This window comes from Cetorhinus maximus, chromosome 13, assembly GCF_964194155.1.
Source record: "Cetorhinus maximus chromosome 13, sCetMax3.hap1.1, whole genome shotgun sequence".
In the NCBI taxonomy this organism is placed as follows: Eukaryota; Metazoa; Chordata; class Chondrichthyes; order Lamniformes; family Cetorhinidae; genus Cetorhinus; species Cetorhinus maximus.
Window position 1 is genome coordinate 92701625 of NC_135891.1, and position 16487 is coordinate 92718111.

Sequence of the window (16487 nt, forward strand, 5' to 3'; positions counted from 1 at the left end):
CCTGTTGATATTCCTGTGAAGTGCCTTGAGACGTCTAACTATATTATTAATACAAATTGTTGCAGTTGTTGTCTCATTGACCACACACCCCCCTCCCCACAACCAACCCCTCCTACTCCAGCCAGGTCCTGAGATCAGGCTCAATTAAATGTTCTTAGAATCACAGACTAGAATTGTAGAATGGTTACAGCCCAGAAGGAGCCAGTTGGCTTGTCATGTCCATACTGGCTCTCCACAAGAACAACTGAGTCCTACTCCATCGCCCTTTCTCTATAGCCCTGCAAATTCCTCCTCTTCAGATGCTAATCAATTTCCTTATGAAAGCCACGATTGAATCTGCCTCCACCACATCCTCAGGCAGTGAATGCTAAATCCCAACCACTTGCTGCACAAAAAGGTTTTTCCTCATTTGATGTTGGCTCTTTCGCCATTCTTGTTATATTGGTGTCTTCTAGTTCTCAATCCTCCTGACAACAAGGAACAGCTCTCTCTATCTATTCTCATGATTTTGAACATCTCTATCAAATTTCCTTTCAACTTTCTCTTCTCAAAGGAGAACAAGACCAGCTTCTTCAGTCTTGGTAGGCTATTGTCAGGATTCCTGTCTCCGTTGGGAACTAGTGTGGAGTGGGGTTCATGGGGAGGCATGCAAAGCTCAATGGCAGGCTTTATTTGGGTTACCATGTATTAAGGCTGACAGCCTCCAAGTCAGCTGAAGTGGAGCACAGGGCTTTAACCATGGCTTTGCATGGTTCAGGGACAGTACAATCAGCTAGAGAGGAGCCTTTGTATTTAAAGCCTTCCTTCTCCATCCAACAATGTAGCAACACAGTGGGCAGAATTTTGCCCTTGGCGTGTGGGCTCGATGGGGGTACGGTTGGGAAGCCAACCGCTGCCCGTGATTGGGCCTGGAAGGCAATTTCATGCTGGCAGGCCAATTAAAGCCCGCCTAGCGTGAAACATGAGCGGCAGTGCTGAGCGCTGCCTGTATGGGCAGGGGGAGGAGTGTGAGCCGGGCAAGTGCGATCTTCGCCCATGTGCACGAGTGCGCGCTACATTATCTTCCTGAGGCAGCTCTCTGCCTCAGGGAGATGAACTGATATTAAAAAAATTAAAGATTTCACAAATGTTATGAAACATGTCCCCTCATGTGACTCTGTCACATGAGCAGGGACATGTTATTAATGAAAAAAATAAAGGTTTTATTTGATTTTTATTTTCTTTTGGAAAACTCATCCCACCCATGGATGAGGTTTCCAAAAAATGCAAAGGCCTCTTGGCCTTTTTGCCTGCCCGCCAACCATAAGGTTGGATGGGCAGGGAAAAATTCCTTTCAATTAGCTTGTTAATGGTCTTAATAGGCCTTTTGATTGTCGGTGGGTGCACTGCTGACTCCAGCATGCACCCACTGACTGAAATACCGCGCAAATGCACAATGATGTCGGGACGCACGCCCAATGTCATCACGTGTCATTTTGCGGTCAGTCGAGTCAGGTGTGCGCCCACCCGCCGAGCTAAAAATTTTACCCCGTGTGTCACTCCCAGTCTTGCTTGCGTTCACCATTGCTTTGGGACAAATGCTGGAATGCTGGAAAATAAGTCTCCCAACTTCTTACCATCAGTTTCAATCATTTAAAACATACTGTCTTGGGATGTATGGGAACCCGCTGTCACTTCCAATGTAAAACACACAATTGGCAGCTGATGACTCTCTGGCTGACTTTCCTCCCCTGCTGGCCCAGATTGATGTTGAATTGAGAGAGGAAATTCTGTTCTACAACATCTTACAAACATACGAATTAGGAGCAAGGGTAGGCCATTCAGCCTCTTCAAGCCTGCTCCACCATTTCATAAGATCATGGCTGACCAGATTGTGGCCTCAACTCCACACTCCTGCCTACCCCTGATACCCTTCGACTCCCAAGAATTTATCCAGCTCTGCCTTCAAAATATTAAGTGACCCTGCCTCCAGCACTCTTTGGAGAAGAGAGTTCCAAAAACTCTCAACCCTCTGAGGGAAAGATTTCTCCTAGTCTCCATCTTAAATGGACGACACCTTATTTTTAAACTGTGCCCCCTCGTTCTAGTCTCTTCCACAAGGGGAAACATCCTTTCAGCATCCACCCTGTCAAGTCCCCTCAGGATCTTATATGTTTCAATAAGATCACCTCTCAATCTTCAAAACTTCAATGGATACAAGCCCAACCTATCCAACCTTTCCTTGTAAGATAGCCCTCCCACCCCAGGTATCAATCAAGTGAACCTTCTCTGAACTGCCTCTAACGCATTAATATCCTTTCTTAAACAAGGAGACCAAAACCGTACGCAGTACTCCAGATGTGGTCTCACCAATACCCTGTACAACTGTTGCAAAACACCGTACTTTTATATTCCATTCGTTTTGCAACAAACAACAACATTCCATTTGCCTTCCTAATCACTTGTTGTGCCTGCATACCAACCTTTTGTGATTCATGTACCAGGAAACCCAGATCCCTCTGTACCTCAGAGTTCTGCAATCTCTCTCCATTTAAATAATATATTGCTTTCCTATTCTTCCTACCAAAGTGGATAAGTTCACATTTTCCCACGTTATACTTCATTTGCCACATTTCTGCCCATTCACTTAACCTATCTATATTCCTTTTGCAGACCCCTTATGTCCTCTTCACAACTTACTCTCCTACCTACCTTTTTATCAACCGCAAATTTAGCAACCATACATTCGGTCCCTTGATATAAATTGTAAATATGTGAGGCCCCAGCACTTATCCCTGTGGCGCTCCACTCGTCACATCTTGCCAACCCGCCCATTTATGCCTACTCTGCTTCCTGTTAGCTAGCCAATCCTCTACTCATGAGCTCTTATTTTGCCTACCAACCTTTGATGTGGCACCTTGCCAAATGCCTAGGTATCGCATATTCACAGGTTCCTCTTTATCCACATTGTTTGTTACTTCCTCAAAGAGCTCCAATAAATTAGTAAAACCTGATTTCCCTTTCATAAAACCATGTTGACTCTCCCTGATTGCATTGAGATTTTCTATGTACCCTGCTTTATCCTCCTTAATAATAGATTTCAACATTTTCCCTATAACAGATGTTAAGCTAACCGGCCCGTGGTTTCCTGCTTTTTTTGTCTCCTTCCTTTCTTGACTAGAGGAGCCACATTTGCTATTTTCCAATCTGTTGGGAACTTTCCAGAATCTAGAGAATTTTGGAAAATTTAAAACCAATGCATCTACTATTTCAGCAGCCACTTCTCTTAAGGTCCCAAGATGAAGTCCATCAGGACCTGGGGATTTGTCAATTTTTAGTTCTAATAATTTTTTCAGAAAACCTTTCTCTGGTGATTGCAAGTGTTTAAGTCCCTCCTCCCCTTTCACCTCCTGATTCACAATTGTGGTGGAAAATCCATATCCAGTTCTGGAGTGCATTATAAATGGATACAATCTAGAAGCAGGGCTGTATATAATTGACAGCCATGTAGGAGTACCTACCTGTCAGATAGGTGTGCCCACTATAAGTGAAAATTATATACGAATATGCACCATTTAGGACTGTTCAACATTAAATAATAACAGCACCATATTGGAATGAATGCTATATGTAAGTGAACACTGTGTAGGAGTATCCATTCTATAGCAGTGAAAGCCATATTGGAGTGAATGTGATAGAAGTAATTGCCATAATGGAGTGCTTGCTTTTGAATGTTATCAATGAATGAGCACTCTATGGGACTGCTTGCTTCATATAATTGAACATTATATAAGAGCGAGCAGTACATATATGAACATTATAGAAATGTCTACTTATGCAAGTCAGCACTATATAGGACTGAGTGCTACATATAAGTGGAAATTAGATGGAAGTGCCACTTATATACAAATGAATGCTATATAGGAATGAGAACCATACAGCAGTATCCACTATACACAAAGTTTGTTACATACAAAGGCAAAGTGTACATCATGCAGAAGATCACCTTCTGCACAGGTATATGTTACCTGTGTAAAATGACAGGCTGGCCTTTTCTACTGATGTTCATTAGGTGCTAAAAGGCCCGGATTTTCATCACCATGGTGGGTTGCGGGAAACGGAAAATTCCTGGCTTGACCTGCTCACCTCAGGAGAAAATGCCTGCGGGGACTGGATTTCCATTCCTGTGCAGCAGGTGCAGGCTGCAGTCAGGCCAGCCGATCTGGGGAAGAGTTCGGAGACAGCCACAGGGGCTGCCAAGTGCTGAGGTGGGCTGTTTAAAAGGCCCGCCTTGGAGCTGTGGGACTTTGTCCCAGTTAAAATAAAAGCAGAAAGGCCCTCCAACTCTCAGCCCTCACACCCACACACATCTCCTGCCCCATGCCAGGCTATACCCCCCACCCACCCCCATGGCCCCTCATGCCCCCTATGCCAAGCTCTGAGGTACCATGAACCATGACTTTTTAAAAGCCTGGCCTGACTCCATGAAAATTTCAGAGAAGTAGAACATGCTTATCTCTGCAATGCAGCCGGCCAGGTTGGGAGTGCTGGGTGCGGGTGTCTGACCTGAACCGGCCGGCATCCTTAAAAGGCACTCCTGAAAATCAGACAGCTCAGGAATTGGTTTGGGAATCCTGGAATCAGGACCTGCCCACTATTTTTAAAGGGCCCTTGAGTCACCCTGACTTGGTGAAAATCCAGGCCTAAGTGTAAATAGGGGCTGATTTATTTAGGTTGAAGAAAAGTGGTCAGATTGTGTGTATGATCCACAGCTGCTCCCATGGGTCTGGGTTTGTTACACTATAGAGGTTTCTGAGGAACCCTTCCCTGAAGAACTCTGATGGATTAAAGAGATATTGTCTCACTATTACACCACATAATACTAGTATTTGAAGAAGTGTCTTAGATGGTGTAAATTCTGGGTAATGTTCTTAACTCCACTGTAGTTTGGAATTACATTCTGAATATACGATTAGTGTCCCTGTGCATGAAGCTGACCCGCACTCCCATATAGTTTTGACCCTTGTGAGTTATTGTGAGTATTTCATGTAGCTCATCATATTGTCTGTGTATATCTGAGCACTTGGCACAATGCAAGCTTCTTACCCATACAATTGTTTCCTCCATTGACCTGCATGTACTCCGGAGGGCAGACACAGGTATAGTTGCCCAAGGTGTTGTAGCATGTTCCAGGCCCACAGATTCCGATGTGAGTGGTGCATTCATCGATATCTGAATAAAGACATGCCATTAAAATTAATTAAATCCCATCATAGAAGGACAAGCGGAGAGGAAAGGAAATGTGGTGGATATGGTATCTATGGAGTTTCAAATTTAATAAGGTAAAATGTAACAGACAATTGGCAAACATATAGAGAATGTGGCCAAGCAGATAGAGAAACGGTTGGAAGGCAGAAAGTAATGGGTTTGGAGTAAAAGGATGTTTCTTAGAGTAGATGTGATGTTCCTTAGGCTGCTATTGTCTACATTATGCAGAATTGGTTTGGACTTAGGAATTGAATTGAAATGCACTGATCACAACAAATTGTTGGTGTGTTGCAAATATGAGGAAGATTGTGAAAGATTGCAGCAGGACAGAGATAGGCCAACAGGATGGGCACATAGGTGGCAGCCACAGTTTAATGAAGAAAAATGAGATGTAATATATTTTAGAAATACTAGTAGGGAAATGCGATACATCTGAAATGTTAAGATTTTAAATGGTTTGGGTTGAGCAGAGGGTTCTTGGTTTGCAGATGAACAGATCATTAAAATGCAGCACAAGTTGGTAAGGATGTAAGATGTAAATGGAAACAAGGTTATGTTGAGTGAACAAGATGTTATTAGGATATAAAACTAATGGAAAAAGTGCAGCATTGATTCATTAGAATATTTATAAAGACAGCCTTAAGGAATTAGTGCTTTTTCACTGCTAAGAAGGTTTGGGGGTGATCTGGGTTGGCTCTTCAAAGTTTAAGGAGAAGTGTGAGAAGGTAAATAGTGACAATAGTAATTAAAACAGCAATGAGAGTGCCAACATTTAAGATCATCATAAAAGGAATTCAAGAGGTTTTTAAAAATCTTTATACAGAGGGTGGCTTTAATGTGGAATGCTTTGCCACAAACTGTTGTTGAATCAGAGTCCATCAATTTATTTAAAAAAGCATTTGATATTGAGAAACATCCAGTTTTTTTTTTCAAAATTGGCTCTCAACTAAAGACTGTGAATCAGGAAAAAGAGATATGTAAAGGATTTTAGGAAAGTGAGTTTTGTAGTACAAGGGTATCTGGCATTGCAAGGGTTAATGTGGGACTGGGAACAGTATTGCCCACAGTGTCATGTGATGAAACACATGACCTGAGACTAGAGTCAGTTGTGGATTGGAAGAGACCTGTGTAGAAGTAAGCATAGTGTTAGCTCATAGCTTGGGCTATACCATTTATATGTACATAGTTAGGTGTTACCAACAAACACTTAATGTTCAACCATATAAGACTCAGAATCTCTTTGTGAAACCCACTGAACATACAAGAAGTTTAAAAGACAAGATATATCACTTAAAAGCAAATAAAGTGAAAGTTAGAACAGTATCAATTAGACAGAGAATGGGGAGAGGGATATGAGAAGGGACAGCTAATCCAGAGGGATGGGGGTAATGCATAGACAGAGACTTACAGAAGGACAGATCAAGAGAGCTCAGAGTTAGATCGGAAAGTACGGAAAGCAAAGTGAGAGATTGGGGAAATAACAACAACGGAATTAAAGTGTTCACATTCTTTCACCTTTAGTTAAATTGTTTATTTAGCTCCATAAACTGAAAACAAGCCAGACCAGTCAGTCCAAGGAGATAGGAGGTTCCCTGGACCTCACAGCATTCAAGGGTTAAAGCTATGGATAGATAGAAGTGCTAGAGGTGAAGATTTCTACAATAACTGCAGCTTCCTTCTTGTTTCAAAAACCTGAAGTTGAAGCCAGGGTTCAGAGTCCATTCTCACCTTCACATATACGGGTATCCTCATTTAGGTAGTATCCAGCTGGGCACTCACACTGGAAGCTGCCAAACGTGTTAACACAGTTTCCACCCTGACATAGGCCTGGTAACTCCTGACACTCATCGATATCTGCAGAAGACAATCAGCAGTCACATTGCAGTCTATAACATGCTCTCTTAATAATTAAGATTTTAATGAAATGGCTTACTTACCCTCAAGGATGACAGTGATGGGGTTTGGTCTGAAACCTTCTCCTCCTGGGCACAGAGTCTTGTATTCAGCTGCAATAGAATTTATGTTGTAATAATAAGTGTTTGAAGTCTGTATATCAGTTAACACAAAGCTTATCACCTGATTGATGGTCTCTCCTCATTTCAAATTCTATTACATCTCAAATCTTCAATTTGAATTTCTCACCGTTACCTTGGGCAGGATTTTCACTTTGTCGGGCGGGGGTACCTGGGCCCCGGCTGTGAATCTGACTGCTGCCTGCGGTCGTGCCCCAGCCGCGATTTCATGCTGGCGGGTCAATTCAAGCCCGCCCAATGTGAAATGTGGCTCCGCACTGACCGGGAAGGGCCGAGCAGGGCGGGGGCCTGTCGGCCACCGGGTCCAATGTCGACCTGGCGGTTGGTTTAAAATCAGGCCAGGCAACCCCTTGATGGCTGCCACGGAGGACGTTTCCTGAGCTGGCACGATGGACCCGAGTGCAGATGGACACGGCAGGCGAGAGGGCAGGTCAGGTGGGCACTTGGCCCGTCGCTTCTCTGATGAGTGCCTTGCTGTCCTCCTGGAGGCGGTGGCTGCCAGGAGGGACACCCTTGTTCCCAGGGATGGGAGGAGGAGGCCACCACACCTCACCAAGAGGACATGGGAGGAGGTGGCAGCACTGGTGAGCAGGTGTGACGTGGTGCGGTGCACATGGGTGCAGTGCCAGAAGCGCTTCAATGACCTGCTACGCTCAGGAAGGATGAGTCCCATGTTGGCATGGGTCAGTGTGCAGATGTGTTAAGGTGTGGCAATTCCCACCCCCCCAACCCCTTGGACCTCAGGGGTACTAGTGTCTGAGTGCCAACTGTCAATCACGCCAAGCTGGCCAAGGGGATGAGACCTGGCTGCTTGGACTGAGTGTCTTGTGGCTCGAGGCCCACGACTCGGATGTGCCCTGGGAGGTGTTTCTCAGCTGGGGTTGGCCAGGCTGCAATGGTGCTGCAGGTACAGAATGGGCTAATCAAGAAGACTACCCACAACGATGTAAAAGGGTTGCGGACCGGCAGAGGCCCTGCTAGCCTCCTAATCCTTTCCAGATATGAGCAAGATGCCCTGGAGCTTGAGAGACGGCACGCCCCATGTGCAACCGGGCATGGAGAGGCGGAGGTGCCAGACGAAGGTTAGAGTCCAGTGTACAGAGGTGAGAATTTCAGCTTGTGCAACCGTTCTGGTGTAGTCTTTTCATTGATGTGAGCCTCGAACCTGGAGACCCCATTGATCATTGGAAGACAAGGGCACCATGATGCAGATCTCCGTTGTCTCACCAGAGAGCCTGGGATGCACAGTGACAGTGTGATGACTTTAACTAATGACATGTCCTTCTTCTCCCTTTTAGGTTTGCCAGCAGGTATTCGATCTCCGGACCCCAAAGAGCCACCCCTGACACTGGAGGACCGCCGGGTGTCACTTGCACTTGCGCCACACCCGCTCTCTGAAGCAGGCACCAGCACAGATACCAGCACCTCGGTGGGCATTAGAGCGGCAGCTAGTATCTGGTGCACATTGGTGAGGGCACTTCACAATTGCTTGCGGTGTAGTCAGAGGCAGAGAGTGCCCAGGGCGATGGCAGTCAGAGGACTGCTGAGGACCAGGATGAGGCTCAGTTGAAGGCAGATGATGAGCCTCTGGAGTCGTCCATTAGGCGGCAGATGCTGGATTTCCAGTCTGATGTGCAGGAGGATCTGGCGGAGATCTATGAGGGTATGCGTGCCATGGTCTCCATGATGGAGGAGTCCATGCGGAGTGTGAGCACTGCGTTGACCGTCATGGCTGAGTGCACTGCCTCCTTCATTGAGATAGTTGCGACTCTCATGGAGAGGCAGTTCCAGGGACAGAATCAGGGGTTCCTGGGGATGCGCTCGGACCTGTGAGCCCTCACACAGGTAATGGCCTCAGGTGGTCAGTGCCAATGTGGGAGATGGATGAGGCCCCCAGTATCCCAGCTAGGTGCCTATCCATCAATGGAAAGCAGGGAGGTCCACAGTGAACTCACGTTGGTGCACGAGCTGCCTGTCGTCTCTATGGGCTCCTCTCAGTGCGCTCTGTTTGACGGCAGCAGCTCCCCCTGCCCCTTAGCCAGTAACCATCACATCTGATGAGGCTGTGGCGACCGGGGAGATGCCAGCTATGGCACTGGCTGCTCCTTTCCAGTTGGGGCCAGCACAGGCTCCATTGGCCAGAGGATGACCACCAAAGTCATCAAGGCCAACAGGACAGCAGTGTCAGCAGGCTGTCTCCAATGCTGGTGCCAGCGATGGGGGAGTACCTAGATGTAGCACTCGCAATCATAAGTTAAAGGCACCATGAGCACAAGAGGGGCAGGTCAATGGTGATTTTATGTTCATTTTTGTTAACTTTAAGTATGCTGATCCGATGTTGAATACCTGAAACGTTTCTGTAAAGATTATTGAATTGTCAGAATGACATAAATTGTGTTTTTGTCATCATGACCTGAGTATGCTTCACCTTTTTATTTCATTGGTGAGGGAAACACCAGTATGTAATGCTGGACGTAGGTGGCTCTGAACTTTATTGCACAGGCATGGACTGTTCTTTGTGTTCAAATGAAAGGGTTCTTTCAGACAACCAGGATGGAGGCAGCAGCTCTGGCATGTGGTTGAGGCCGATCTTTGTTGCCTAGCATTGGATCAAGGTGTCCTGGTGTCCTTGCCTCCCTGGAAGTTACCGAGATCTGGCTCCACACCCTCAGCGTTCTCCTCACCATGCTCATCTTCTGACTCACTGCTGGACTCATCCTCTATGGCCTGTGCAGTTGCGTCAAGATCCCCTTCCTCCAGTGGGTCCTCCATTGCCAGTGTCAGATTGTGGAGTGTGCAGCATGCAACTATGATCAGTGACACCCAATCTGGGAGGTATTCTAGTGCTCCCCCGAGCGGTCAGGCATTGGAAGCGCATCTTGAGAAGACCTATGGTCCCCTCTACCACTGCCCTTGTGGGGGCATGACTCGTATTGTAAAGCCTCTCTGCCTCTGATCTTGGGTGGCAGAGAGGCGTCATGAGCCACCTCTTCAATGGACAGCCCTCATCACCCAGCAGCCATCCATCCAGTCGGGCTGGAGCACTGAACAGCCTCGGCACCTGGGAGTGTCTCAGGGTGTACGCATCATGGGAGCTGCCAGGGTACCTTGCACAGACTTGCAGAATCTGCATCCTGTGGTCACACACTATCTGCACGCTCATGGCGTGGAATCCCTTCCTGTTGACGAAGGCACCCAGTGGGCCGCTGGTGCCTCGATGGCCACATGTGTGCAGTCGATTGCACCCTGGACGCGGGGAAACCCAGCAATCGCTGCAAACCCTCTGGCCTGCTCAGCCTGGCTGGCTTCACCCACACGGTAAAGAATAAAGGTCAGTACCCACCTGAACAGAGTGTGGGTCACCAGCTTGACGCAACTGTGGACAGCTGATTGGGAGATTCCACACAGGTCCCCCACTGAGCCCCTGGAAAGAGCTGGAGGCATTGAACTTGAGGGCCACTGTGACCTTCAGAGCCACTGGCATGGGGTGTCCACCCACACAGTCAGAGCTGATCTCAGGGCCAATCATCTGGCAAATGGAGGTCACGGTCTCCCTTGAGAGGCAGAGCCTCCTTTGGCATTGCACCTTGGACATATTGAGGTAGCTGCATCACCACCTGTAAACTCTGGCAGCAGCATAGTGGCATCTTCTGCTGCCCCTTCCTCCTTGGACTACATGCTGCCCTGCGCTCCTTGTGTCTGCACCTCTCCCCCTATAGGTCCCTCCTCTGGAAGTTGCACAGGGACACATGGCCTCCTCTACCTTCTGCCTCTCTCTTACTCCTCAGAGGAGGAAGACCACAATCCCCATTACCAGGGTAAGGGAAGGCTGTCTGATTCCTTGAACGATCCACACTGTCTGAATCCTCTAGGGGCCTGGCAGACAGCAATGAGTCCTGAAATGAAGCTGCTAAGTACGAATAAGCAACCAGCTGCAAACTGTCTCCAAAACTGCTCACCGCTCACACTGGCAATGCTGCGGACCCTCGTTATCCCACCCTTGGATGAGGTTTGTGAAAATGTCGGTTGGCCGCCTGCCCGTTTTGCCCATGTGATGAGCAGGAAATCGCACGGGCAAGGAAAAATCACAGTCAATAGGACTGTTAAGGGCCTTAAGTGGCTGCTTAATTAATGGCGGGCGCCACTCCGGCACCCACGCGTGCCCGCTGAGCAAAATATCATGCGAGGGACGCTCACCCAACGTCATCACACACTATTTTACTCCCGTTCGGGTCAGGCATGCGCCCGCCTGCTGGACAAATAAAAAATTCTGCCCCTTATTTCCAGCCTTCCATCTCTCTCTTACCTTTTTTCTCTAAGTTTTCTCTCTGTTGTCAACCTTTCTTATTTCTCTCTATTGTATCATTGCTTTAATCTTTGCTCAGCTAGGATTACATTCGTGCCTAGAAACTTAATTTCAGTCATTGCAAATTTAAATGGTACAGGACACCCATATTATAACCTGTCCTTTATCTCAAACTGCTTCCTTCTGGTCTAGAGCCAGTCTGAGTGCAATCAGTAAAGGAGACTGCGATTCAAGTTGGTGGCTTGCTGCTAAGAAAGTGCCAACTCCTGCTTTGTATTGGTGATGGCTGGATAGTACATCCAGGGCATGGAACCAATTACCAGGGGAGCTGAGGTCAAATTATAGTATGCCCTGCTGTGACCACTAACTCAAGATGGAGCAGGGATTGAAGGATCTGGGCAGGTGCTGGCTTGACATTGCTGCTCATGATGTTATAAAATTTCAGAATCCTGCAATATGCATGGCTCATTAGAAAATACAGAAATATTTAACTTCCACAGCACATGACAAGGACGTAATCCCAAGAAAATCCATTGTGTTTTTCTCTGAACCAGTCTTCAGAGGGAGGCTTCATGAGATGTTAGATTTCTCCTTACATAATTTACATTTAAATCTCCTTCCATCTTCACAACCACCCCACAAAGGTATGGCCAAAGTACCTGAAATACATTGGTTGCACTTACTTGAGTTGACCAGAGGGCAGAATTCACAAGGGTTCCCCCAAGCCCTTCCCAGGGAACAACAGCACGAGGCTCGAGTGACGCCAACGCCAATCTCTGCACTGCATGAAATGCCACCATCTCCCCTTGGCAATGTCTCTAGGAAGCAGTTACCAACACGCGTGTCTGTAATAAAGCAAAACATGAGTGGTAAGCTTATACACTGACCACGCCTGTGTAGGGAGGGTACCAGAGAATCATCAAGAGGGATATTTCAGAATGTAGTCTTACAGAGGCAGCAGAAAAAAAAACAGGATTGTCCAATATAGTTTTTATATAACAGATTGTGAACCATATAATGTGTACGGTGTTCCACATTGCTGTCATTTTGTGTGTGACTTTACTGGGGGATGGCTGAGGCAACCCTTCAGATATTTGAAATAAAAACAGAAAATGCTGGAAATACTCAGTACGTCTGGCAGTATCTGTGGAGAGAGAAACAGAGTTAACGTCTCAGGTCACTAACCTGTCATCAGGACTGGGAAAAGTTAGAAACGTATTAGGTTTTGACCATGTTAAAAGGAGGAGGGTGGAAAAAGAACAAAAGAAAAGGTCTGTGATCAGTGGAGGGCAGGAGAGATTAAATGACAAAAGGTTGCATGGTGCAAGGCCAAAGGAAGTGGCAATAGAACAAGTAAAGAAACATAAAGATGTGTCTAGAGAAGGTGTGATGGCAAGATCCTGAATAGCTGCTTTAGGAAAGCAAAGAAAAGGAAGTAAGGGAGAAGGAAGAACGAAATAAAACATTGAGAAAAAGGAAACAAAATGGGGCAGAGGTAATGATTTAAAATTGTTGAACTCAGTGTTGAGTCCATAAGGCTGCAAAGTGCCCAGATGAAAGATTCCTCGAGCTTTGTTGAGCTTCACTGGAACACTGCAGAAGCCAAAGACAGAAAGGTCAGATTGGGAGCCAAGTGGAGAATTAAAATGAAAGGTGACTGGACTTGGGGTTATGCCTGCAGACTGAATGGAAGTTTTCTGCAAAATGGTCATCCAGCCTACGTTTGGTCTCCCCAATACAGAGGAGGCCACATTGTGAGCAGCAAATATACTAAATTGAAAGAAGTACAAGTAAATTTTTGTATCACTTCAGATATTAGACCTTGGTTTGCATGTGGATGTACATGCATGAGTGTGCGTATGCTTGTGTGTGTGCATGTGCATAGTGTGTGCGTGTGTGAAAATTAATTGAAGATTTGAATCCTGGTCATGTTTGTGAAGTTGATACAATTATCAACCTTATGTATAACACATCAAGCCAAGGACAGGTGAAGGCCCTATCTCCTGAAGGACAACAATTCTTTAATCAACGACTAAATATTTTCTTTACATTTAGAGCCCGACAGTAGAGAGTAATGGGAGTAATGGGCCTAATCACCCATTGACAGCAGTGAGCTAGAAACAGCCAAAAGAAACTGCTCCATCCCACGTTCAAGGCACTGAGTATCAGCCTGTTACTGAGCACGGCTCTGGTGTGGAGGAGCGACAATTATTTGAGTGGATGGGAGGCAGTCAGAAATGAACACCTGAGATGTGTGGATGGGTGAATATACTGAATGTTTATTTATGAGGGAGTGTTCAGAACTTTCCCTGGGAAGATTAAATGGTAGAAGGGGTACAGTCCCTGATAGTTTAAGGACTATATGCGCTGTGGAAAGAGATTAACTGGATGTGTAGAGTTCATGGTACGTAAGATTGTATACTGACTGAAGAAGAACTTATGAGGGTGGGGAACTGTTAATTGCCCTAAGCACCACTCTATCATGGAGACAGAAGACTGGATTTTATCTCCTCTAATTCCTGGAGTAATGGAAATCCTGTAACATTGCCAATGTTTTATACCAGATCAGATTGGGATTTGCAGTGAGCATAGCTTGGAAAATGATAGCCTTGGATGATTTAGCTTAGGGACCATTGGGTTGGAGAATTCCATTTTTATAATATACCAAGAAGAGGCCTGTGAATTGAATTCAAATGACTGACTAGGCACGAGATTCATTGCTATGATAACCCATCTCTGAGCACCTCTGCCCCGATGACAGAGACTTGTGCTCTCACCAGCAACTGCCATATTCTATAATTTATTCTACAATTTATTTATTCTACAATTTAGTGCTTCCGTTTCCATGAAAACATTAAATGTTACTGTCAATAAATCATCCAAAAGTGGAAATAAAACTTACCCACACAGCCAACCCCTGTGGGGTTCAGCTCGAAATCTGTCGGGCAGTTACACAGGTAGCTCCCAGGGGTGTTCACACATAGGCCATTGATGCAGTTTACAGGGTCAGCACATTCATTGATATCTGTGAACGTAAACTCAGTCAATCATTAAACAATGAATCATCCAATCCATCAAACAATTGATTAACTATCAATTATGAATCCATCATCAATCAGGTTCTGAAACTCATTTCTTACCATCTCAGTAATGCATGCTTCCTTGTATGATTATTTATTATTCAGTCAATACATCAGTGTATCATAGTAAGGTGCAGTACAGAAGTAGGCCATTCAGTGATCTTGTAGATGCTATGTGGTTTGCAAATTTATGTCTTTCTTTCTCTTTTATATGCTTAATATACTTGATGGATATGGAATACATTTAGATTTAGTTGACCCTATGATGTTTTTATTAATCTTCACTCCTCTGTTCCTGGTGATCAACTGCAGCTGACTGAGTGCTGCTCTAGGCTGTACTATGTCACTTCACCCTGACCATCAGGTACATGTGATCATACTCCAGGGTTGGCTGTCCCTCAGGTGTCTGTTCACTGTCTGCCTGTTCCACCGTCACCACGATGTTGGCATTCAAACGCACTATGTCCATGCATCAACTAAATCACCAGGATTTTATAACTTTCCCAGACTTGTATTTAAGTAGCACCTTTCACGACCTCAGAGCGCCCCGAAAAGCTTTACAGCCAATGAAATACTGTTGAAGTATAGTCATTTTTATATTGTAGGAAACATGGCAGCCAATTGGCGCACAGCAAGGTGCAACAAACAACAAATATGATAAATAACCAGATCGTCAGTTTGCTGTTATGTTGATTGAGGGATAAATTTTGGCCAGAACACTAGGGCAAACTCCCCTGCTCTTCTTCAAAAACATTGCCATGGGATTTATTACGGCCACTGAGAGGAATAACAGGACTTTGGTTTAACATCTCATCTGTAAGACGGCACCTCTAATAGTGCAGCACTCCCTCTGTAATGCACAGGAGTGTCAGCCTAGATTTTTTGTTTACTGTCTGGAGTGGAACTTGAATCAACAACCTTCTGACTTAGAGACAAGAGTGCTACACTGAGTTACAGCTGACATATTCATAGACAACACCAAATGGCTGGGGTTGAGTTATGAGGCTATAATATTGTCACACATGCCATTAGGGTGAAACTCGATCTTGTGATTACAGTTCCAGAGTCTGCGCTTCGATCCCCAGTGTCCTCTTCTCTTTGCTAGACCATAAGATGTAGGAACAGAAGTAGGCCGTTCGGCCCATCGAGTTTGCTCCGTCATTCAATGAAGTCATGGCTGATCTAACATTCCTCAACTCCACTTTCCTGCCTTTTCCCCATAATCCTTGATTCCCTTACTGATTAAAAATCTGTCTACCTCAGCCTTGAATATACTTAATGACCCAGCCTCTACAGCCCTCTGTGGTAAAGAATTCCACAGATTGACTACCCTCTGAGAGAAGAAATTCCTCCTCATCTCTGTCTTAAATAGGTGACCCCTTACTCTGAGATTATGCCCTCTGGTCCTAGATTCTCCCACAAGGTGAAACAGCCTCTCAGCATCTACCCTGTCAAGTCCCCTAAGAATCTTATATGTTTCAATAAGGTCACCTCTCATTCTTCTAAACTCCAATGAGTACAGGCCCAACCTACTCAACTTCTCCTCATAAGAAAATCCCTCCATACCCGGGATCAACCTAGTGAACCTTCTCTGGACTGCCTCCAATGCCAATATATCTTTCCTTAGAGAAGGGGACCAAAACTGTTCACAGTATTCTAGGTGTGGTCTAACTAGTGCCTTGTATAGTTTTAGCAAGACTTCCCTATTTTTATCAAAACAAAAACTGAAAATGCTGGAAAATCTCAGCAGGTCCAGCATCATCTGTGGAGCGAGAAACAGAGTTAACATTTAGAGTCCATATGACCCTTCTTCAGAGCTCT

At 45.6% G+C, this 16487-nt stretch overlaps 1 protein-coding gene across 2 annotated transcripts in view; it reads right to left on the minus strand.

Moving 5' to 3' along the window:
* Positions 1 to 16487, minus strand: part of fbn3 (fibrillin 3) — a 225098-nt gene that overhangs the window by 53643 nt on the left and 154968 nt on the right. For both annotated transcript variants that reach the window (XM_078555790.1, XM_078555789.1), the window contains 5 exons: positions 14489 to 14611; positions 12270 to 12431; positions 7185 to 7253; positions 6976 to 7101; positions 5086 to 5211 (listed from right to left, as the gene is read on the minus strand). In XM_078555790.1, coding sequence (XP_078411916.1) covers positions 5086 to 5211; positions 6976 to 7101; positions 7185 to 7253; positions 12270 to 12431; positions 14489 to 14611 — 606 coding nt within the window. The remainder of the gene's footprint in view (positions 1 to 5085; positions 5212 to 6975; positions 7102 to 7184; positions 7254 to 12269; positions 12432 to 14488; positions 14612 to 16487) is intronic.